General features: G+C 59.1%; 8 protein-coding genes across 8 annotated transcripts; 4 read left to right on the forward strand and 4 right to left on the reverse strand.

Moving 5' to 3' along the window:
- Positions 1–636: 636 nt before the first annotated feature.
- GGS23DRAFT_438939 (uncharacterized protein) lies at positions 637–2,547 on the forward strand. Its single transcript, XM_051513926.1, has 8 exons — positions 637–904; positions 963–1,005; positions 1,070–1,081; positions 1,146–1,385; positions 1,452–1,648; positions 1,723–1,929; positions 2,017–2,192; positions 2,281–2,547. The coding sequence occupies exons 1-8, from the start codon at positions 798–800 to the stop codon at positions 2,310–2,312; spliced, it is 1,014 nt and encodes a 337-aa protein (XP_051367361.1). The 5' UTR covers positions 637–797; the 3' UTR covers positions 2,313–2,547.
- A 2,179-nt stretch (positions 2,548–4,726) lies between these two features.
- GGS23DRAFT_589383 (uncharacterized protein) lies at positions 4,727–9,143 on the forward strand. The gene is made up of 2 exons (XM_051517611.1): positions 4,727–6,883; positions 6,975–9,143. The coding sequence occupies exons 1-2, from the start codon at positions 5,012–5,014 to the stop codon at positions 8,640–8,642; spliced, it is 3,540 nt and encodes a 1,179-aa protein (XP_051367362.1). The 5' UTR covers positions 4,727–5,011; the 3' UTR covers positions 8,643–9,143.
- Positions 9,144–9,149: 6 nt separating this feature from the next.
- Positions 9,150–10,173, forward strand: GGS23DRAFT_439025 (uncharacterized protein). Its single transcript, XM_051513929.1, has one exon. It carries the CDS (start codon positions 9,199–9,201, stop codon positions 9,814–9,816), a length of 618 nt encoding a protein of 205 aa, XP_051367363.1. The 5' UTR covers positions 9,150–9,198; the 3' UTR covers positions 9,817–10,173.
- Positions 10,174–10,529: 356 nt separating this feature from the next.
- Positions 10,530–14,740, forward strand: GGS23DRAFT_608103 (Thiolase, N-terminal domain-containing protein; the record flags this gene model as incomplete). The annotated part of the gene is made up of 3 exons (XM_051520154.1): positions 10,530–11,417; positions 11,508–12,194; positions 13,496–14,740. 3 exons carry the CDS (start codon positions 10,530–10,532, stop codon positions 14,738–14,740), a joined length of 2,820 nt encoding a protein of 939 aa, XP_051367364.1.
- A 145-nt stretch (positions 14,741–14,885) lies between these two features.
- GGS23DRAFT_439013 (uncharacterized protein) lies at positions 14,886–15,893 on the reverse strand. Its single transcript, XM_051513928.1, has 2 exons — positions 15,794–15,893; positions 14,886–15,435 (listed from the first exon to the last, which is right to left on the reverse strand). Exon 2 carries the CDS (start codon positions 15,428–15,430, stop codon positions 15,074–15,076), a length of 357 nt encoding a protein of 118 aa, XP_051367365.1. The 5' UTR covers positions 15,431–15,435; positions 15,794–15,893; the 3' UTR covers positions 14,886–15,073.
- A 1,090-nt stretch (positions 15,894–16,983) lies between these two features.
- On the reverse strand, positions 16,984–17,553 carry GGS23DRAFT_601278 (uncharacterized protein; the record flags this gene model as incomplete). Its single annotated transcript, XM_051519184.1, has 1 exon — positions 16,984–17,553. One exon carries the CDS (start codon positions 17,551–17,553, stop codon positions 16,984–16,986), a length of 570 nt encoding a protein of 189 aa, XP_051367366.1.
- Positions 17,554–18,240: 687 nt separating this feature from the next.
- Positions 18,241–19,275, reverse strand: GGS23DRAFT_601279 (uncharacterized protein; the record flags this gene model as incomplete). Its single annotated transcript, XM_051519185.1, has 1 exon — positions 18,241–19,275. One exon carries the CDS (start codon positions 19,273–19,275, stop codon positions 18,241–18,243), a length of 1,035 nt encoding a protein of 344 aa, XP_051367367.1.
- Positions 19,276–19,836: 561 nt separating this feature from the next.
- GGS23DRAFT_589395 (UROD/MetE-like protein) lies at positions 19,837–21,743 on the reverse strand. Its single transcript, XM_051517612.1, has 2 exons — positions 20,794–21,743; positions 19,837–20,702 (listed from the first exon to the last, which is right to left on the reverse strand). The coding sequence occupies exons 1-2, from the start codon at positions 21,621–21,623 to the stop codon at positions 20,132–20,134; spliced, it is 1,401 nt and encodes a 466-aa protein (XP_051367368.1). The 5' UTR covers positions 21,624–21,743; the 3' UTR covers positions 19,837–20,131.
- Positions 21,744–22,064: the final 321 nt, after the last annotated feature.

The raw sequence follows: 22,064 nt of genomic DNA on the forward strand, positions 1-22,064 counted from the left end.
GGAAACTTTTTCTTCCGCACCATCTCTCTTCTCTCTCCTTGTGTGAGAAGAAGTAAGTCGGGGGCCGGAAAATCCTCAAGCCACTACCACCCCTCCCCTCCTCTTTCGCTCTCCTTCAAGGAAATGCCGTCTCCTATCATGCGTAATTGCACGGAAAATAGACACCTATTTTCCGTCCAAACACGGGAGCATCATGGGAACTATCATTTTGGAAATGAAAGGGGGGGGGGGGGGGGGGGTAGTTACAATTGTGCAAGCCCCTCGGCAGCATGGCATCTTGTCGGTGGCTGCTTTCCAATCTCCGTACAACGGGTTTCTCGCCCGGTGGTAGAGAGTTATCGCCCTCGACAGGATAGTGTATAGAAGCATGCGTAGTGGTTTCACGGTGTCCCGCCGAGAGGGATCAGCCTTATATGGCCCTGGTGGAGGAGGTATCATGAACTTGTCGGCTCGATCTCGTAGAACTCTACGCATGTGCCCTCTCAAAGTCGTCCTCCGGTGCTCGTCTTATCAAGGAGGAGGCTCGGAAAGATCTGGCAGATAGCAGTGATATAAACGCGGAGGGTGTCTGTAATATCGGCAGTTCCTTCAGAGGTGGACGGCGTGCGGGAGGTCAACCTACCGCCGCTCTTATAGGCCGGACCATTTATGGATATATTGGCAGCCATCTCAGGCTTCGTGAAAGCGATTGCGGAGCGAAATATAGGGGCGGTGCTCAGTACAAATCTGGGCCCAATTCCCAGATCGTTCTCTCTTTAGTTGCCTTCGACACTCATACTCAATTCGAGGTCCCAAGAATGCGTTTCTCACTACTTGCTAGTTCGACGCTCACAGCATCCTGCGCTCTAGGCGCAGGCATCTTACGCTTCGGGTGTTCCCAGATTACGATCGAGCGGCTTGATCCGTAAGGAGCGCGCCTGTGATTTGTTGTGTTGCGATAATTCTGAGTATGGCTGGTACAGACTGGTCGAGCCCGGGGCAAATCCGAGTGCCCACCTCCATCAGGTAAGATTCTTACACAGGGTACGCCGGGCAGAGAAGGACTAGTTGTTAATAGCTGATCTCTTAGGTTGTCGGAGGGGTGAGTATCTCGCAAAGCCAAATGCCTCGCGCCTCAGCTAATACCAGCCATCGGATATCCCCAGAACGCGTTCAAGGCGAGCATCGAGCGTACTGATGTCTCGAAGCTGGCCGACTGTACCACATGCAGCTTCAGCGAGGACCTCTCCAACTACTGGACCGCGAACCTGTTCTTCCGCGCTCGGAACGGGACTTTCAAGCGTGTCCCGCAGATGCCCAACAGATTCCTGGACGGCTCGGTTGGCGGCGTGACCGTCTACTACTTCCCCCAGGACCTCCGCACCAGGGTCACGACGTTCAAGCCGGTGAGTTCTGAAGCATCTCGCTCCCGACTCAAGCTGGGAGACTGGATCATGTAACCAGCATACTAGGGTTTCCGCATGCTTGTCGGCGACGCCACGTTGCGGACAAAAGAGGGACAGTCGCCCCGGAACTGCTACCGTTGCTTCACCGGGCCCAACTTCGAGGGCGACAACCTCGCACCGTGCGCGGACCCGAAGCTCGATACGCCGGGGCTACCGTCGACGCCGTGCCCCGGAGGCATCCGTTCCAATATTCACTTCCCGACGTGAGTGGGAGCGCAATTCATTCCGCTTTTATGTTACCCGCGGGCACTTCTCCTGACCCGAAGCCATAATATAGCTGCTGGGACGGGGAAAACTTGGACACGCCTAACCACAAAGACCACGTCGCCTGGCCCCCGGGCAACGCATACCAATGCCCATCGACGCATCCGGTCAAGATCCCACAGGTGATGCTCGAAGTGGTGTGGGACACGCGCGAGTTCAACAACCCGGACGAGTGGCCGGAAGACGGCTCTCAGCCCTTCGTGTTAAGCACTGGCGATCCGTAAGCACTCCTTCCTTTCCCTCCGCTATTCACTTGGTGATCCCGCGGCGTTGCGTGCGCTCACGGCGGATTTCTCTCGCCGACTAGGACGGGATATAGCCAACACGGGGACTACGTGTTCGGCTGGAAGGGTGACGCGCTCCAGAGAGCGATGGATTCCAACGACTGCTTCGCTGCCAACTGTCCGACGCTAGAGACGCAGTCTTTCGAAGTGGCCAACAAGTGCGCGATCCCGCGCACAGTAGACGAGCCCGTTGACGGATGTGAGTTCTTTCGGGTTGGGGGTGACAGAGACACAGCCCTCCCGCGCTTCTACGCGTACGTGTGCTCGTCTGCTAACTGATTTCCCAGGGCTTGATTCTCTACCGGGGATGAGTATGTAGTTATGGCGTGTTAGGTACAGCGTATGGACGGACCCATGGAGGGAGGGAAGACCGGGGGGGGGGGGAATGGTTCGTGTTGCTGGGCGTTTCCCTGGCCGCTTACTGGTCATGGCTGCTTAAAATGGCATCGTCGATAGTAGTAGACACAACCAGTAAGCCGTACCAAGTAAACCACCGCCATGCCGAGTGATCTTCATGGTTAGGTTTCAAGTGTCGGGAGATCGAGCGCCATGCTGTTCTCTTTGCCTGCTTTGGGCACGTAATTACAATCATACCAATATATCTCATGTCCGTATAGTAAGTCTACGTGCGTTATGTCGCGTACCGCCATATTCATCTTTGTAGGCATTGGGCGTTGATAGCGATCCGTCTCCGACGAGTTGGTGTCTGCAGCTGCGGTGCGCGAGGTGTATAGTAGTAGGCGTATGTTTCCCGGGCCGGTATTGCTCGTCTACCTGGGGCAGGCCGTGTTACGTATGGGTGTTATGATCAAGTTGACGATCAGGTCGAGTCTGCGAATGGCGTGGTGTCATCCATACTACGCAAGCTCTCTCTCCCTCACTTCCCTTCCCCATTCTCTCCTCTCGTGTGGAACGACCGGGGTTTATTAGCGCTGACAGGTCCGGTAAATATACATAAATAAGTAAATATATACGCATATATATATATATATATATATATATATACTCATATAATATGTATAGTTAGAGGAAGACGAGACGGAGAGACGGGGAGAGAGAAAAAAAGAGAGAGAGGAAGGGAGACCAAACGAGGCTAGCACGCCGTAACGATATCACCTTACATGGGGACGCCTCTGGAATTCCACCCGGAGACGATGCCGAGTTCTGCTTTGGGGTGTGGCATTCGATCTCGCGTCCAATGGCCGCTCCCTTCACCGTGCCATCGCCCTCCTCGCTGCCAACCCCTTTAATCATGCCGGATCTCGTTCCTGCATTGCGGGTCCCTCCCTACAGCATCCACGGACGGGCGTGCGCGGCGGGCTATTGGATGCGCGCAGGTTGTGCGGGCGGGCGAGTGACGCGGCGGCGCCCAGCTTGCGTTGGGCGATGGCTATCATCGAACGGGCGGCCGGCAGCGCAGAGGCAATATACACTTACAGCTCAGCGCGTCGGGGTGGATGGGTGTCTCAATGGTAAATATCGAGGGAATGTCTCGGCGTCGTACTGCAGGCCTGCAGGCCTGCCCTATTCGTCCCCTTTCCTGCTTCGCGCTCTCTCGGCCGAGGTCACCATCGAACGCCGCCGATTTTGGTGGAGGCCGAGTCGACGCCTCGCTTCCTAGGCTGACGCGTCCGCGTCGATGATGCTGCCAGTGCTGGCCGGCTTTCGATCGAGGGCCATGCGAGCCATCTAAGGGAGTCTGTATTTCAAACGCGGGAGATGGAGGAGGGTTTGCCGTATGCACGCCGGTGCGATGGCGCCGTGGATCTCGGTTGTAACCTGTGGTAGGGATGCTGTAGGCGGCCAGGTTATTATCTACCGTGAAGCGATCGATCGGGTTCTGCTCGCGAGAATCGAGCCACCCGTTGGTGTTGTGGGCGTTATGGATAACATGCCACCGTAGGCGCCTCTATCCAGGCTATGCTATGCCTGGGTAGTCCGTAGCTGGTTCCGTGGCGCTCGGTATTGTTCCCTAAGTAGAGGCAGGCTAAGTACCTACCTGGTGTCGATTAGCGCCCGGTGCCTCCGCGCTGCTAGGGTCGACGGGCGATTGCCGGGGTGCAGCAGCGCTAAACCCCACTATATATCCACTAAGCCCAGGTACCGACCTTGTTAATTAGGCACCCGCTACCTAGCACGCCACAGCGTGATGGGACCCAGCGCGCAGGGGATACCCAAAGTTGGGTTAGGTACCTAACGACCTAGGATGTACCCAGGCTACAGGCGGTACTAGTGGACTCGCGGGCCGTCCTGCTGTAGCGGTTGGTCGTTTAGGGCTCCAATGTGAGGTAGGTATAGGTACCTAAGGTACCTAGAGGCAGGTGCCTATTGCTTACATTACAAGGCTGGTACCTCTTTGGCAGGTACCTGCATGGCATCAATTCACCCTGCCGACCCATACCCACGTAGGCGTGCCTCAGGTACCAGACCTCGTAAACACAGGCAGCGTTGGTGCCGCCCGCACACTACCACGCGCTGTAAGGGGTACCCACTGACGGACTGCCGGGTACCCAGTCTACCGTATACCTACCTAGGTACCTGGGTAGGTAGTAGGGTACCTCCCTGCGTACTACCTCCTAACCCAGTACCTAGGAGACATGTACATACGTTTAGCTTAAGCGCGCGTGCGCCGCCCACCATCTCCTCTGCAAAGGCTCCCGGGGTTGCAGCGCCTCCCTCTGCAAATTACCAAGAATAAATCCCAAATCCCAGGGTCCGATATTGACTTGAGATTTTCCATTTCCTGGGTTACCATCGCGTCCCCCCCTCCCCTCCTCTCTCTCTCTCTCTCTCTCCGTTCTCGCCCTCTCCCATCCTCTCCATCCCTTTTCCTCCCACTTGCCAGGGTTTCGTCATCGTCTACTGGGCTGTCGGCATCTCCCGTATTCTTTCACCGTCGTCTACCCACTGCTGCCGTTGTCGTCGCCGCCTACTGTCCTGCTTGCTACCTTTGGTTCGCGCGCGTAGTCGTGGCCAAGACAAGCCTCGCCATTGTCTCAATTCGGCTCCGTGCTCGCCATGGACGAGAAACCCTCGGCCGGTGCTGGCTCGACCAAGTCTAGCACCCTTCCGAGGCCCATGTCGCGTCTCCCCCAGCCGCGATCGACTGCCTCAGCGGCCCCTGCCACCGTCGCCCCGACTTCGCGAGCCCACCAGCAGCTCGCTGAGACCGCCCGCGGACGACCGACCCAACCCGTGGCTGCTAGCAGCACCCCCCGAAACCCTCGACTACGCGCGACTCCCTCGAGGGAGCAGCTTAGCGCACCTCCAACCTTGCAAAAGACCAGGAGAGTAAATCCACCTCCGGTGAGCTCCCAGAACAACCGCCGGGAGCTAGGTACGAGGAACCGGAGCTCGTCGCACGGATCTAAGCAGGATATTTCTACGGCCAACGATGATCCCCTTAAGAAACCCCTGGTGGCGCGAAGGCGACCTTCCAGCCAGTTCAGCCGCGCCTCTATATCGACCCCGGTCCAAGAGAGCTTGGTGCCAGAGGAAAACGATGACGACTGCGCTGTTACCTCACTCCCCCCCTTAACCGGCTCTAACGAGGAAGGGCTCACCTTTGACACCCTCCGGGCACAGCCGAAGAGGCCGCGCCCGTCGTTAACCGACAGGACGGTTGAGACCCTCGCCCAGCTGCCCTCCTCGCCGGCCTTCAAACGACGCGGCAGCAATTTCTTCGAGGCCGGCGCGCCGGGAAGGCCACGATCCGGAGGCAGCGTGGGAGGATCGAGGCCAGGCTCCAGCTACCAATCCGAAGGTTCGCGTATCCGCGCGGCCAGATCGCTGAGTCGGCCGGGATCCAGCTCGGGACAGCCCGACGACCCATCTAGCAGCTTCCGCGCGTCTACAAACACATCCAAGCCCCCTCCTCTGGCGACGGTTCGGGGAACAGCAGCGAAACGGAGCTCCGTTGTGAGCGCGAAGCCGCCTGTTAGCAAGACCGCAGGCAAGACGGCTTCGGGATTCAATCCGCGATCCTCCTTGAATAAGGTCCCCTCGCGCTCCTCGCTGACGGCTTCGCTCGGCCCCCGAATCTCGAGCCCGGAGAAGCGTTCGGAAGCCCCTGCCGCCAAGCCAGGCTCGAAGACGCCTGCTGCTATCCGACCCCTGAAGCCCAGAGCTTCGACGAGCAACTTGTACAAGAAGCCGTCCCTACCATCTCCGGGGAAGCCCGCCGCTCCCGAAGTGCCCCCCAGTCCTGCTCGCCAACCGTCTCGCGCGTCCGCGAAATCATCTGGCACCTCTAGCGACGGCCGCAACTTATCGAGCGCCTCGACCGCGTCCACGACGCCGACAGTCGCCTCCGTCGAAGAAACGCCAATCTCGACCCCTCGAAAGTCCTCTGCTGCGCTGCGAGAGCAGATAGCAAAGGCAAAAGCGGCGCGGCGCGCCGCCGCCCGAGAAGCCGCCGGTTCCAGGATGTCCCCAACCAACGAAGCTCCGGTCGTCCCTACGGACAACACCTTTGATTTCGGCTTGTCCGGGGACCCCTTTGGCCAGCGCAAGTTTGAGAGCTCCAATCGCGAGGCCATGCAGTCGCGAATCGACGTCGCCAGAACTACCGGAAGGCTCAACATCGCGGCGATGGGCCTGAAGGAGATTCCTGCCGACGTTCTCAAGATGTACGACTTAGAATCCCTCGATCGGTCTGGTGGTGCGTGGGCTGAGAGTGTGGATCTGACGCGGTTTGTGGCTGCCGACAACGAGTTGGAGAGCATCGACGAGGCTCTGTTCCCGGATGTCGACCCTAACGAGTTCGCCGACGAGGACGAAAGTCGAGGCAACCTTTTCGGCGGGTTGGAGTGGCTGGACTTGCATGGCAACATGTTGATATCTTTGCCCATGGGACTGAGGCGCCTCCAACTGCTGACCTCCCTGAACCTGGTAAGTCCCCCCCCCCCTGTCCCCCAATGATTTGCCTGCCAACGGCGGTGCTCCGACTGGGTTCGCAAGCCTCTCCCTAACCATGCAGCAGGCGTCGAACAAACTGACGAACAACTGTCTGGAGATCATATCGCAGCTGGTTGCGATCCGGGATCTAAAGCTGGGCAACAACCTCCTATACGGTCGGATGGAAGAAGACCACTTCGCGAACCTGCAGCACCTGGAGATGCTCGACCTTCACGGAAATAACATCTCGTGGCTTCCAAGCAGCATCGACGGGCTATCGCGTCTTCGCATACTGAACTTGAACGAGAACGCCTTCGAGACGCTGCCTTTCGAAAGCCTCTGTAAGCTTCCGCTCACGGAGCTGCTGGCTCGCAAGAACAAGCTGTCCGGGACGCTCATCGGCCCCGGCGTGGAGAGCCTACCTCAGCTGCAGATCCTCGACGTGGCAGCCAACCAATTACAACTAATAGTAGACGGGGCCCAGGCGCTGAAATTGCCTTCCCTCCACCAGCTCACGATATCTATGAATCGAATCTCGTCTCTGCCCGACGTGAGCTCCTGGACCAACCTTCTCACGATGAACGCGGACGAGAACAGCATTGCCGCGTTCCCAGAGGGGTTCACGAGTCTCGAAAACTTGCGCCACGTAGATTTCACGAGCAACGACATTCGCACGGTCCCTCCGGAGGTGGCCCGGATGGACACTCTAGCCATGCTGCGGATTGCCGGAAATCCTCTGAAAGATAAGAAATTCACGTCGCTTACGACGGAGCAGTTGAAGGATGCATTGGCCGCCAGGTTAGAGCCGCTGCCCGCGGCCGAGGTCGGCGGGATCGAGAATTTCGGGAACGGATTCCACGTTACCGGACCTATCTACATCGTCACGCCTACCACTAGCGACCATAACTTTGGGGCCCCGGACGCTCGCGACGAGGAGGAAGAGGAGGAAGAGGGCCGTTCGGAGGTGGATGACTTTGCCACGCCCCCAACGTCGTCGCCCCCCTCACCGCCGGGCCGGTCGCGGTCGCATACGTTGAGCAGCCAAACGTGGCCTCTCAAACCCGGCGGCCTTCTGGATCGGTCCGATACGCAGTCGTCTTCGTTGCACCCCGTGGTATGCTCCAAGATCGCGGCGGTTCACACGGTGCGTGAAGTACGACTCCAACGCAACACGTTTACCCAGTTCCCCAATTCGCTATCGTTCTTCGCCGACACGATCACGTCGCTCTCGATGGCGCAGAACCAGCTCACGGGCGAGAGCTGGCTCACCGAGCCCATCGACCTCACGGCTCTCCGGGAGCTCTCGCTCGCGTCGAATTTCATCACCAGCCTCACGCCGCTCACGGCCAACCTGTGCGCGCCGAACCTGCAGAAGGCGGACTTCTCGCGCAACCGGATCGTCAAGCTGCCGGCGCTACGCGAGTTCTTCCCCAGCCTGACGGTGGTGCTGATATCGAACAACCGGCTGGAGGAGCTCGAGCCGGAGGCGATCAAGGGGATGAAGGTGGTGGACGCGAGCAACAACGAGATCGCGCACCTCAACCCGCGCATCGGGCTGCTGGGGGGCGCGGGGAGCCTGGAGAAGCTGGACGTGATGGGGAATCGGTTCCGGGTGCCGCGGTGGAACGTGCTGGAGCGCGGGACGGAGGCGACGCTCCGCTGGCTCCGGGGCCGCGTCCCGGTAGCGGAGATGGCGGAGTGGAGGGTGAAGGCCGGGGAGAGCGAGGAGGACGGGCTTAACGACGTTGACTAATAGCGGGTCCGGTTCTGTTTCGGACGAGTTCTATTTCGAGAGCGGAGGCGGGGCGCATAAAAATCAGTAAGGTATCTCTAATTCGAAGGGGGGCCGGGGCGATGCTCTCCGCGGCTCGGCGGGAGACGGGACGACGGTGGTGCCGACGCGTCGCTGGCGTACGGAAGTAATGATGGGCAGGGTCTTGTCAGTGATGGCGTCGCGGGCGAGAGGATTCCCGGCGGGGCGCGAGCCGGTCCGGATGATGACGATCCGAGAACGCGCGGTTAATGCGCGGCCGTTACGGGGTCGTATCACAAAGTGCCTAGACGTCGCGTGCGAGGAAGAGAGAGGGATAAGACGGTTACGTTCGAACAGCCATTGGTGTATCGATGAATACTTGGCGGGGCGCCGACATATCTATATATTTATCTATATGATATATGTATACATCTATATGTATTATATATATCTATATGTTATATAGATACGAGGGGAGAGAGAGAGAGAGAGAGAGAGAAAACTACGACCTCATTACGGACAAGAGTAGTCAGTTGTGCATGTGCCTGGCCTATCGATGCCCCGGACATATATATATATGTGTGTGTGTGTGTGTGTGTGTGTGTGTGTGTGTGTGTGTGTACATACATATATCCGGGACGGCCTCGTCTGCGTGTGCTGTATATGCGTCGACGCATGCGCGCGTTGCTGTCGCAATATTGAAGCATCGCAGACGCAGAGAAAGGGGCGGGTGACAGGTGGCAGACAGGCCCTGTCGGTACGTGCCAGCCAATTGGCGGGCAGCGGATCGGGGCTGGCCAGCCTTCGAGATTTCCGCGAGGAGAAGAGTCAGGGACCGCCAGGGCCAAGCAGAGAAGATAGGTTGATATTAGGTGGCCGAGGATGCATCTCTTCTCTCTCTTTTCCCTTTATTTTTCAACAGAGAAAAGCAATGCTGGGAGCCGTGCCTGGAACTGGAAGGGTGACGGGATGGGGGGGAGAGGATTGGGGGGGTGGAGGGGGGGTGGAAGATAGGAGGGGTTTTGCTGGCGGAGCAACCGATTCAGCATATCCCATCCCTCCCTCTCACGCCCTGCTCTCTCCCATCTCTCCTCCTCCTCCTCCTCTTCCTCCAATCCCGTCGGTCCAATCCATCATCTCATCTCCATTCCCGTCTCCGTCACCCTCTCCATAATATACTAGCGAGTCGCGACGAAACATTTCCTTCGAGACAACGAATACGATACCGGGATAGCTGCCACACATGCTGCTGCATCTCCTGCACATGGTGTCTCTTCTTCCTCTGCTTCGCTGACGACGCATCCGTCCGTCCACAATCCGCATCCACTTCCGCATCCAATCCACGCAATCCTCCCTCAACCGTTTTCTCTCCCGCAATTGATCTCTTCCCGTCGTATTCTCTCCTCTTCCTCTCCTCCCTCCCTTCCTCCCTCTCTCTCCCTACAACCCGCGATCTTCGCTCCTGGCTCTCTCCTCTTCCCCCCTCCCGCCCACCCTCGCCCCCGTCTTCGTTCTCTCGCCCGTCTAAATAAATGTAACGGTCCAGCCCCCTCCCTTCCCCCTCTCTCCTCTCTTCCTCTCCCCTCCTCGGTCCCTTCGTCATCCGTCCGCCAACGCTCTTTTCATCCGAGACGCAGAGCTGTTTGCATTTTCCCGCATCAGGTCGTCCGCTCCCTGCAGAAGCCACCCATCGGACGCATCGCCGTCACCTCTCCGCTGCCACGTCGTGTCTTAACTGGGTCGCGCGTCACCGCTTCCATCTCGACGGAAAAACGCCCCCTTCAATCCTCCCTTCTCCACACACACGCGCACACGCGTACGCACAAACTACGTCCGTGTTATCTCACGTCTCGACCTCTTGCTGCTGCTGCTGCTGTCGACGCAAATATGTCGGCCGACCCTGACCCGAGCTCGTCCTCCCGACCGAATGGTGCGGTAGACTACGACCACGTTCCGTCCACTCCGCCCGATGCTACCGCTACCCGGCATTCCTCCTCCCAGCAATCCATCTCGTCCACCGAGGGACCCAATTCGCCCGTGGACCCCTCTACCTCCTTCAAGACCGAGCTCAACGATGACCGTCATCCCTCGTCTCAGGTCGTCATCCCCTCGTCTCTAACTCCCCCTCCCTCGTCCCAAGTCCCGCCGTCCAACGGCGCCGCGGGAATGCATGCCAACTACGTGAGCTCCCAGAGGGCCAATATTTTCTCCCCGCCCGCCACGGCATTCCGTGAACTCGCCCGCGACGGCGGTTCCGCCTCGGACTATGTCGCCCCGACTCCCAGCCAGGTCGCCGACGCCTCAGCCGACGAGCTTCGCACCATGATCCTGACCTGCCTCGCCGAGAACGCGAAGCTCAAGATGGAAACGGCACACCATAAACTGCAGTACAGCCTGCTGAGCCTGCAAGCCGACGAAGATGCGAAGCGGGCCGTGGTGGAACACGACATGACCCGGCGCGAGGTTGAAGTCCTGCGCATGACGGAAAATTCCCGCCAGGCTCGGCGCGAGCTTAACGCCGTGGCCGAGTCTACGCGGATCAAATACCGCGAACTCCAGACCCAGTACCACGCCCTAGTCAAGGAGAACGAGGCGCTCCAGAAGCGGGTCAAGTCCGCCACCAAACTCATCCAGCAGCAGAGCGAGGAGCGCGACAGCCTCGTCGACGAGCGCGACATGCTGCTCAACCGGATCCGCGAGAACCGAGAGCATTTCAATATGCTCTGCAGCCCCGGCGGGGCCTTCTACGGGGCGCTGACGCCGAAGACGCCGGCGGTTACCACGCCCCAGCAGCCCCGAGCCACGCCGCGCCAGACGCCCAAGTCCGTCCACAGAGAGGTCCGCCACGACAACGACACCAACCAGGCCGGGTTCGCCGCCCTGCTGCAGGCCCTGAGCCACGACAACAGCGCGCCCTCCACCCCGACGGCCGCCCACCGCCCCGCCCTACGGATGCCTCCGAAGCACACGCGAGGGGCCCAGTCGCTATCTTCGCTGCCTACCACGCCGACGCCGCGCACTCGCGGAGAGTACTCGGGCCTGCTGCCTTCGGCCGACCTCGTCCCTCAAACGGAGCCGCCAAACCGGTATAGCAGCCGCTTCGCACCCGATACGCCGGTCCTGCAGAAGACGGGCCTCCGGAGTCGGGAGAGCACGATCTCTGCCGACGACAACGAGGAGCTTGCCCGCGCGGCTCTCGAGTCGGTCGCGGCGGCAACCCAGTCGTACATGTCGCAGGGGTCCCGGGCCTCGCGGCGCAGAGAGGAGGAGATTTTCGAGAGCCAGGCCAGCCAGGCGGCATCGGAGATGCTGCGTCGCGACCCGCGCGAGAGCTTCGACGTGGCCAGCTCGGTCGGGTCCCGCGACGCCACGCCCGCGCCGGCGGAGAAGACGGCGAAGCTGCAGTCGAAGCTCTTCGCTGGGCTGAATAAAGTAGGGCTCGTGTCGGAGAAGCGCAAGTTTTCCGACGGCAGCGACAGCCGACACGAAAGCGTCGCGAGCCCGCCGAAGAAGATGAGATACGGGCCGGGCGGCGGCGAAGGCAACGGACGGGTCGGACTAGGAATACGTTACGGACAAGACGCCTAGAGGAAGAGCCGAAACTAGCGGGAAGCATATCGACGATATTGGCCTCGGAGTGAGGAGAGGGTTCGAACGAGCAGCGGTAGTGCGCAGCCCATAGAACAGGGTGGGTTGAAAAGAAGGGGAGGGATCGAAGGAAAAAAAAAAGACAAAAAAAAGGGAGGACCGGATGAGATTCGGGTGTATTCTTAACTCCCGAGAAGAGGGTTCCTTTTTCTCTCTGGCGTTTCTCTCTCTCGGCATGACGACAGCGTCCTGGCCGGGTTTTTTTGCCTGCCCCACACCAGCTTCGAAGCATCTTGACGCGCCATGATAGTGGTGGGAAGAGGGTTTGGGAGGAGCGGGAGGCACAACTAGTACGTGGGTAGATAGACCTGGACTTTGGGCAGCCCCCCCCCCCCCCCTCCCTCCATCGCCGCCCAGTTACCCAGCTATACATAGACACGCACAATCATGTACCCCGGGGGCAAATTGATCAGCATACTTGTTATCATCTGTCGGTCTGCCTGTCGGTGTCTCTAGTGTTTCCGGCTCACTGCGGTGCATACGGCCTCTTTACGCTGTATAGTATTCATGTAGGAATGCGGCAGCGATGTGGGCAGCGGTGTCCTGCGCGTTATAGGAATATACCTATCTACCTACCAATGTGTTAGGGCATATCGAGCACTCAAGGTCAGGTACCTGCAGCCTATAGCGACAGGTACCTACGTCCTCGTAGGCAGGTAAGGATTAGGTAGGTACCTCTACTGATGAGTTCGTGGGATGCAACTAAAGGAGTTACCCGTGTACGCAGGATAGGCAGGTACCGTATTTTGGTCGCCATTTGGCCTCCCCGCCTGCGGAACCGGCCAACGGCAGTTTGGCGGCCAATGTCTACACAATACCGGCTTTTCTCCCGATCACCACCACCACTACCACTACTACTGCTGCTACTGCTACCACGACCTCCATGGATCCGTCCTGGCGCTCTTATTTCCCATCTTCCCCCTTTCCCTCTCTTTCTCTACCTCTCTCTTCCTCTTCCTCTCCCCTCCTCCCCCCCCCTCAATCTTCGGTATACGCAGGCACACACAGGTGATACACCATCGGTGTAATGCCTTCATCCTCGTCGTCGCCCTCTTCCCCATTCCCTCCGTTCTAACGAAACATACGTATATATGCCTGCCTGATAGCCGTCGACGCACGCGAGCTTAGGAATCCCGAGTTTCCAGTCATCTTCTCTTTGCAATTTCGCCTCCCTCCCAATCCTTGTCGCGATGGTGCTCCCCAAGGGCCTCTCGGCCGTGCTGGCCAAATCCCCCTACGATACCGTCATCCTCTCCTCCCTTCGCACGCCGGTATGTCGGTCTTACCGCGGCCAGCTCAAGGACGCCTACCCCGAAGAGCTCCTATCCGTCGTGCTACGCGCCACCCTCGACGCCAACCCTAACCTGCCCCCCGAAGCGATCAACGACGTGGCCGTCGGCGTCGTCCTGTCCGAGCTCGGCGGCAGCAAGGCCGCCCGCGCCGCCATCAACCACATCGGCTTCCCCAACTCCACCTCGCTCTACACCGTCAACCGCGCCTGCAGCAGCAGCCTCCAGAGCATAGCCACCGTCGCCGCTCAGATCCGCACCGAGATGATCAGCGTCGGCATCGCCGCCGGCATGGAGAGCATGACGCGGAACTACGGGTCCCGGGCCATACCCGTCAACCTATGGCCGGAGCTGAAGGAGACTGCCGTCAAGGACGCCCGGGACTGCATCATGCCCATGGGGCTAACGAGCGAGAACGTTGCGGCCCGGTACGAGGTCGGGCGCAAGGAGCAGGACGAGTTCGCCGTCGAATCTCACCGTCGCGTCGCCCGGGCTCAAGCCGAGGGCCGGTTCGACGCCGAGATCGTGCCGGTGCGCACCCGCTTCCAGGAGGTGGACAAGCAGGGGAACAAGGTCGGCGACGAGAAGCGCATAGAGGTGACTAAGGACGACGGGATCCGCGCCAACGCGACGCTCGAGGCCCTCGCCAAGCTCAAGCCCGCCTTCAAGGAGGACGGGTCGAGCACGGCCGGCAACTCGAGCCAGGTCAGCGACGGCGCCGCGGCGACCTTGCTGATGCGGCGGAGCACCGCGACCGAGCTCGGCCTGACGTCGAGCATCGTCGGCAAGTTCGTGGCGGCCACGACGGCCGGCTGTGCGCCCGACGAGATGGGCATCGGGCCCGCGCTCGCGATCCCGAAGCTGCTAGGCCAGCTCGGGCTCGCGGCGCGCGATGTCGACCGCTGGGAGATCAACGAGGCCTTCGCGAGCCAGTCGGTGTACTGCGTACGGGAGCTCGGCTTGCAGAAGGACTGGGAGGAGGAGCGCGTGAACCCGGACGGCGGCGCCATCGCACTCGGGCACCCGCTCGGCGCCACGGGCGCGCGCATGACGAGCACCCTGATTCACGGCCTCGGCCGCACGGGGGGCCAGGTCGGCGTCGTGAGCATGTGCGTCGGCACGGGGATGGGCATGGCTGGCTTGTTCGTGCGCGAGCACTGAGAGTCGCGCGGAACGCACGCGGTGTGTACCCGTAGGGTAGGTAGGTAGGCAGGTAGCGCAGCGTAGGGAAATAAATAGATGGATATACCAAAAGAATATTATATATACATATATATACCTACATATAAGGGTATCTTACGACGTGCCACCAGGCCACGCCAGGCAAGAGGCCACGCTTTCGCCTCCTGTCTGATAACAACAGAATAGACAAAACAGATGCGCATGTGTACAACCCAATACAACCTACTTTCTCGAGAACGCGAACATCCCCGGGGTTTGGCTTAAACAAATTCTGTATGAAACATGCGCGATTAAGGGGGCGGGTGCATTTACCTACCTACAGACGTCCCCGGACACCTTCGGAAAGGAGGCGGAAGACGAAGACGGGCCGACGTACGTACGGTCGATATATCCCATTATGTACACCCCGAGGACCAGCAGGAAGAAGAAGGGCACGAGCACGCTCAAGAGACACATCTGGAGCCAGATCAGGAACTCAAGAGCCGCCATCGGGCCCCGACTCTCCATGCACTTTGTCCAGAGGTCGTAGTGGTCGTACGGGGAGTGCGTCAGCCCGTTCCGGGCGCAGTAGTCGCAACAGACCACCTCCCGGCTGCCGCTAGAGTAGGCAGAAGAGAACGTAACGGCCGAAGAGGCGGGAGAGCAGGGAGCGCGTGCTACACGCCCCATCTCGACTGCGTAGTCATCGTCAGCTGCGGCCTCGAGCGCCGCGGGAGGAGACGGCGGAGGCTGAGGGGGCAGAGGAGGGCGGATCGGGGGCCGCGGCCTCTCTTGCGAGGGGACACTTAGCAGAAACGTAGCAGTAGCTGCGGCATAGCTGGCGCCGTTCGAATGCCGGAGCAAGGGGTCGCGCTGCGAAGGCGGCATGGCGGTAGCCAGGGAGTAGGAATGCTACAAGGTCTCCCCACTGGTGGACGACGAGGTGTAAGGGGTGTGAGGCAGCAAGTCTTCTTTGCGACGGGGGAGGGGAGGGCCTCTAGAATCAATGCCTACCGGGGACGCGGAGCACAAACAGGGTGTCAGGAAACAGACAAGCTACTAGGAACGGTGCCGTCGTGTTTTTTCGCAAGCACGTACAAACCCCTCTTATGCAGCGTCCGCGCGGACAGAAGCGAAACAATGGGCTTGCAGCGGCCGCGCAGACAAAGCCGCAAGGCAAGCCCAGACATCCGAGGGGGCTTGGGGTCTTTTGACACGGTGACAAGGGCTATTGTGTCTGTGTCTACCCGTGCTGCTTTGCCGTGTGCCGATCGCTTCTTTCACCGCGAGCGCGTCGTTGTCATCGTGATTCTCGAGGATATGCATCGATGGAGACGGCATCCGGGTTTGTTCCTACGGGGTTGGGACCGCGAGAGGACGTGTACGCAGAGGAGGGAAAGGGGCGAAAAAGGAGGAAGACGAGGAGGGGCGGAGAGACGCGAGAGGGGAGCAGGTTATAACCATATCACGGATTGATGCTCCTATGCATGTAGGGGGAAGGATATATATATATATAGGTAGTTAGAGAGATACTGGAGGTATATATTAAATGACAAATTTACGCCCGCCGGATTCTCGCTACGCCGATATTCGGTACGAGGCGCTGAAATCCGCACAATCTATTCCTCGCTCCGACGTTCAGACCCGAGACCCAGCCACCCCTAGCCACGACGGACGGTACCAGTGAACGCCGTGCTCGAGATGTCCACATGCACCCTCTCCTCGGGGTTTCCCCCCGGCTGGTCCCGACGCTGCGGCGTGCCCGGCGCTGCGCGCACAAATCCTCCCGCACCCCCGTCCCGCGCGCGTGGGGTGTGTGTGCGTGTGAGGGGTCAATCGGGGTTCGATCGAACGCGGGACAGGCAAGGGGAGAGGAGGGAGGTAGGTGGCTCGCATCATCGCCCGGGAGCCGGATGGGGATGGGTGGTGCGAAGAAGGGCGGAGAGCGTGGAGGGCCTGGACAGGGACAGGTAGCGACCGTGAGGGAGGGCGGCGTGCGCGTAGGCGAGTGTATATAGATGGATGTGTGTATGTATGTTTGTAGGTGGGTGGACTCTTGAGGTGATACAGGCCATTCTTTGTTTTATTTTGTTTTGTTTTGTTTTGTCATATTTTTTTCTCGTTTCGGTTCATTCCGGCGTCATCGTCTTTCTGCGTCTCTTCTTCTTCCTTTTCTCGGGGTGCCAGCGGGCAGACCGCTCCCTTTCTTTCTCCGTCGGTTGTCCTCGTCTCCCGTGGGATTTTCACTGGGTGCCGGCCGCAGCTCCGCTCGCCTGCGGTGGACTCAGGGTCGCGCTCGCAGCGGTAGCCGTCTTTGCCGCAGCCTTCTTCGCCGCCAATCGCTCCGCCTGGAGCAGCTGGTTCAGGGTCTGCTTGTCGTTCTCGAGGCGGGCCGACGCGTGCTGCTCCAGCTGGGCCGCCTCGAGCTCGCTGCTCTCGGTTTCGCCGATGGGCATGTTGCCGAGAACCAGCAGCCTCTTCCGCTCCGAAATCGAATACGGCTCGGCGACGACGTGGTTGGCGACAGCCAACGTGCTGGAAGCATCGCCCGGCGGCCGGCTGGGACACCGGAAGCCCTCGACGAAGTCCCACTCCCCGGCCGCGGCCTCGCCCTCGAGTTGGATAACGGGGGGCTCGGGCCAGCTCGGGGACTCCGGGAGAGCATCGTCCCCTCGAGAGGATACCGGCGTCGACACGTCGAAGGAGTCGGTGCTACGATTTGCGGTCTCTAGCACGGCCGCTCGCAACTCTTGGCGGCTCTTTTCCGGGGTGTCGTTGGCGTCATCGCGTCGTTGGTTGGATGCAACAACCATGTTCGTGATCGAGGCAGCGTTTCTACTGGCGGGGATCGAAGCTCGCGCGTGGCATTGGGTATTCTGTTCCTCTAGTCCTCTTTCTCCTCCTTCTCTTTGTTTCTTTTGGAGAGGGGGGTCTCCGCTATAAGTGAGGGAGACGTGCACGAGCACACATCGATGGGATCAATCGGTCAGGCCAAGACGGTCGGGTCCGGATATAAGATATCCCGTGAATGAAAAGAGAGAGCGGGCATGGGGAAGGGGAAAGATATGGGGAGGACGTGGGGAGGACATGGGTGGTGATAGGAGAGAGGGAGAGATCCATCCATCCACCCATCCTCTCATTCATCCACGTACCTACGGATCATGGCCCCAGTCCCAGCTGACCCTCTCCGTCAGCGGGAGGGAACATCTCTACATGCTGCCTACATCACCGAGACGAAAAGAAGGAAAACAAACCCCATCACCTCTTGGGCCAAGATATAGCAGATCACTAGCCCTCCCATAAGATAGGTGCATACACACTTGCTACGCCGTAGCTCACGTCCAGGGGGGAGGCCGCGGTGAACTACACTATGGCAAGTAGGTATATATAAGTCGCTCCGCTATAGGGCGGGTGGGTAAGGAGAAACTAAAGAACAGACGCCATCCAGACCAAGAACCGCATTCCCACCATCTCCAAAACGCTCCAAGACCAAGACACTGCTAATGCGAGATCCTACCCGACCATAACTTCTTGATGTCTTCCCAAGACTGCTCGTCCTCCTGCTCGCGCCTCTTGGGATCCTTCAGGGCTTCCCCGAAGCTGCCGCTGTCGCGCTTGGCCTCGAGCCCCTCGACAAAGTCTGCGATCTTCGTCGGCGTGGCCGGCGGCAGCGCCCCCCGCAGGTCGCGGTCCAGGAACCGCCAGGCCAAGCTTACCAGCTTGGTTTCGTCGGCTGGGTCGTCCTCGAATTCGCACGCGGTCTTGAGGTGGGCGACCCAGTCGGCGAAGGGACGCCCTTCGGCCAGGTTCGCCAGCGTGAAGTAGCACGCGTCGTCGCCGGTCAGATGGTTCGTCCGCATCTCCACCTTCAGCCAGTCTTTGACTTCGGGCTCGCCCTTGATCCGGATGTCCGGGCACTTACCTTGAGGGTCGCGCGCCGCCCGGCTCTGCTTCCGCCAGTGTTGGTCGACGAGCAGCAGTCGATGAAGCGCGCTCTGACTGAGCAGCTTCAGCTGTTCTATCTCGTCTCGATGGCTAGTGCCGTCGTCCTCCCGTTCCGCCAGATTCCTGCCGCTGGCGGTTGCGTCCAGGGTCTGTCGGATGCCCTCCTTCGTGACTTTTCCGGCGCGACATTCCAGCTTCAGTATGCACTGCGATAGCCTGGTTAGATTCCGTCGAGTTGTCGCCAGAGCATAGGCGGTCTGTCGCCGCTCTTCAGCCTGCTCGTCTGTCAGCTTCCCCGCCGGATCTTCCTCTGGTCCTGCGTCGCTGCTCTCAGCCTCTCTCGGCTCTTCCCGCTGTTTGGTCGCCGCGCCCTTCTTCCCTCGTGTTTCCTTCAGCTTCAGATTGTCAGCAATGACAGCTTTGCGAAAGTACTCGGCCAGATCCTCGTCGACATCCTCTATTTCCGACAGCCCTGAGCTGTCTTTCCACACACAGATCTCGTCGTCCTCTTCCTCTTCGTCGGACAGTAAATAGGAATGGTACGGCCTAGCGTTGTAGACGGAGTACCTGTCTCCGTATCTACCGCTCATGTTGTATCCAATGTTTCGTATCATTCGGCCGGTAAACTCGCTAGAATGTAGGTTCCAGATCTTTTTTTTTTCCTCTTCTAACCGATTTACATGTCTGACTTCGTGGTTGGGCGACGGCCTAGCATGATATACAATAACCACCGATCAAAGAGGCTCTTTGTCTGCCGACGGAGGACAACAGTAGACAACGAGTCGTGGGTCGAACAAGGCCATTTTTCAATTAGATGAGCGCTCGGGTTGTCAAAGTCCCTTTAACGGTCTACCCGGATGGCAAAGACAACTCGTACCCCTTCAATTTTCGCTTTCACTCGAGGACTGCACCTCTTCTTTAGGTCCTAGGTCTGCTCCCCTTGCACATGTCTATTCTCAACCCTACCAGTTGGTGCAATGCTAAAGATACCGGGTCCTGGCTCTTGCAGCGGTCTAAAGACCACCATATACGGTGCGGCGCTCTGTCAGAACGAGACGCTTAGAGTAGCCTCCGAACTTGTAGCTCGAAACGCGCCGATATAAGTGTAGATGCAAGTAGACGGCAGCAATGAAGTTAACTCGCCTAATGATTATCGTTTTAGAATATGCTAGATGTCGTAAAATACTACAGTACTCGTCATCGCCATTTACACAGCGAAACCTTTTAATCCTGCAAGGCTTGCCCTTTGTCCGTAGTCCCCTGGAAGTTGATTCTCTATGGGTATAACCCCCTTAAAAATGCGCTCCCCCCTAAGTCTGGAATCGCCCACCGCAACCCGTTTTCGTTTTGTTGGGGACTGTTGAAGTAACCAAGAGTGCGCCTCATGCTCCGTTCCTTTGCGATCTGCAACCAGCACCCGATCTCGCAAAACTGATAATACAGTTTCTAGGGCTCGCCCCAGATCTCGTCGGCAATCTGCCTCACCAGCGACAGCTTCTGTTTCTCATCCTCCACCGTCAGCGGGTACCCGCTCTCGTGGGTGCTGAAGCCGCACTGCGGGCTGACGTAGATCCTCTTGAGGGCCTCCTCGCGCGTCTCGCCGCTGCCCTCGGCCACGAACTCGGCTGCTTTGTAGACGCGCTCTTTCATGGCCGCCTTGTCCTCGAGCTGCCGCACCTTGGTGCTGATGATGCCGATGACGACGTTCTTGTCTTTGGGCAGGGACCGCAGCGGCTCGAAGCCGCCCGCGCGCTCCGTGTCGTACTCGAGGTAGAAGGTGTTGACCTTGAGGTTCTCAAAGAGCTTTTTGGCGATGACGTCGTATGCCCCTTCTGAAAAGTGCCTCCCGCCGATGAAGTTCCCTCTGCATAGATGGATGCCTGTGTGGAAGTCGGGCGGCAGTTTACTGAGAGAATCGTTGTACAGCTCGATGTAAGCGTCTAGGAGGTCCTCCCATGTCCCGATGTTGTCCTTGTCCTCCTCCCACCCCTTCCGGAAGTCCTGAGAGCAGAAATCTGTTTATCGTGTTAGCGGCGCGCTGTGGCAGGACGGCGGCGGCGGCGACGTATACGACCCAGCGTCGTCGACGACGTAAGGTGGGCTTACAGGCCATGCCCGGATCGTCGAACTGGGCGTTGCGGAGGCCTGCCTTGTATAGCAAGTCCAGCTCAGCCTGGTACACCCTGGCCACATCCTTGAAGTACTCGGCGTCGTTGGCGTAGGCCTCTTTGGTGTAGGCACGACCCTGCTTATACCTCATGTGGAACCAGGACGGTGCGATTATTGTGAGCTTGATGTTGCCCCATTCACTCTCGGGTACAAATGCCTGCACCGACCGGAGCTCGCTCAGATTGGAAACGGACCTGCTGGCGTTGTGGGATAGCTTGCTGCCGGCGATGACCGACTCTCCAGGCATCACCTTTCGACCCTTCTCGATTAGACTTACGACATCCGGGTGGTACAGACGAAACATGCTAGCATCGGCATCTTGCAGGCGGATGGTGCCGTCGATCTCGTCCCATAGAAGACCCCAGAAGCGCGTGCGGTTGTACTCGCCCGAGTTGACGGCCTTGAAGCCGAGGTCTTGCTGCAGCTTGACCACCTCCCCGATGGCTTTCTTCTCTGCGGCCGGGAGGCCGGCTTCCTCTGCCGAGATGCCTCTGTCCCGAATGCTCGCACGCACTTTCAGCAGATCGTCGGGTCTCAGGAGCGAGCCCAGGTGCTCGGCGCGAAACGGAGGGGCCATCCCGGAGCCAGATGAAAAGTTACGGTGTCGCTCAGCGTCTCCGAGTTCCGGCCTTGAGTTTTCGGATCCCTGCCGATTTCGCGGGATAGCGTGAGAGGGGTGGTAGGCTAAGTGGACAAGAGAGAAGAGAAAAAAGGGGCGAGGGCGGGCACAGACTCTCTCTCTGTCTCTCTCTGCCACTACTTTTAGCATACGAAAGAGTCTTCCAGTCTCTCGAAAGGTCGGCAGGACTACTACCGGTCTTTTATATGGGACGAGAAAGGAATCCCCCGAAAACTCGGAGATGAAGAAGAAGCTCTCCGTTCGGAGCCATGGGTTTCCCACATCCCCTCCTCCCCCCTCCCCTTCCAGGGTTGCTAGCGTAGGATGTGTGGTGGGGAAAAGGGTTAGACCAATGTGACATGGCATGGGAGCCAAAGCAATCACTGGAGACTAGCTAGAGATAATTAGATCCAACAGCTGATGAGCCGGCGCAGACTACAAGGGAATAGCTCGGAGAAGGGTGTTGTTGGTTGGACTAAGTTGGGGGGAGGGGGGGGGGGGGGGTTAGCTGGAGACAGACGCCCGCGCTGTCCCATTAAACCAACACACGGGACACCAACAAGAGATGGCAAAAGACAAAAGAATACGAAT

This window comes from Durotheca rogersii (assembly GCF_024521655.1).
Source record: "Durotheca rogersii strain YMJ 92031201 chromosome Unknown GGS23scaffold_50, whole genome shotgun sequence".
NCBI lineage: Eukaryota > Fungi > Ascomycota > Sordariomycetes > Xylariales > Xylariaceae > Durotheca > Durotheca rogersii.

What these genes read in the sequence shown, in the direction of transcription:
- GGS23DRAFT_439025 (XM_051513929.1), top strand. Translation starts at nt 9,199, where the DNA reads ATGCCCCGGACATATATATATATGTGTGTGTGTGTGTGTGTGTGTGTG.
- GGS23DRAFT_439013 (XM_051513928.1), bottom strand. Translation starts at nt 15,430, where the DNA reads ATGGGGCGTGTAGCACGCGCTCCCTGCTCTCCCGCCTCTTCGGCCGTT.
- GGS23DRAFT_438939 (XM_051513926.1), top strand. Translation starts at nt 798, where the DNA reads ATGCGTTTCTCACTACTTGCTAGTTCGACGCTCACAGCATCCTGCGCT. An exon ending in GTGTTAAGCACTGGCGATCC is followed by an intron (nt 1,930 to 2,016) that starts GTAAGCACTCCT and finishes CTCGCCGACTAG; the next exon opens with GACGGGATATAGCCAACACG. An exon ending in AGACGAGCCCGTTGACGGAT is followed by an intron (nt 2,193 to 2,280) that starts GTGAGTTCTTTC and finishes CTGATTTCCCAG; the next exon opens with GGCTTGATTCTCTACCGGGG.
- GGS23DRAFT_589395 (XM_051517612.1), bottom strand. Translation starts at nt 21,623, where the DNA reads ATGCTAAAAGTAGTGGCAGAGAGAGACAGAGAGAGAGTCTGTGCCCGC. An exon ending in TTCGACGATCCGGGCATGGC is followed by an intron (nt 20,703 to 20,793) that starts CTGTAAGCCCAC and finishes AACACGATAAAC; the next exon opens with AGATTTCTGCTCTCAGGACT.
- GGS23DRAFT_589383 (XM_051517611.1), top strand. Translation starts at nt 5,012, where the DNA reads ATGGACGAGAAACCCTCGGCCGGTGCTGGCTCGACCAAGTCTAGCACC. An exon ending in TGCTGACCTCCCTGAACCTG is followed by an intron (nt 6,884 to 6,974) that starts GTAAGTCCCCCC and finishes ACCATGCAGCAG; the next exon opens with GCGTCGAACAAACTGACGAA.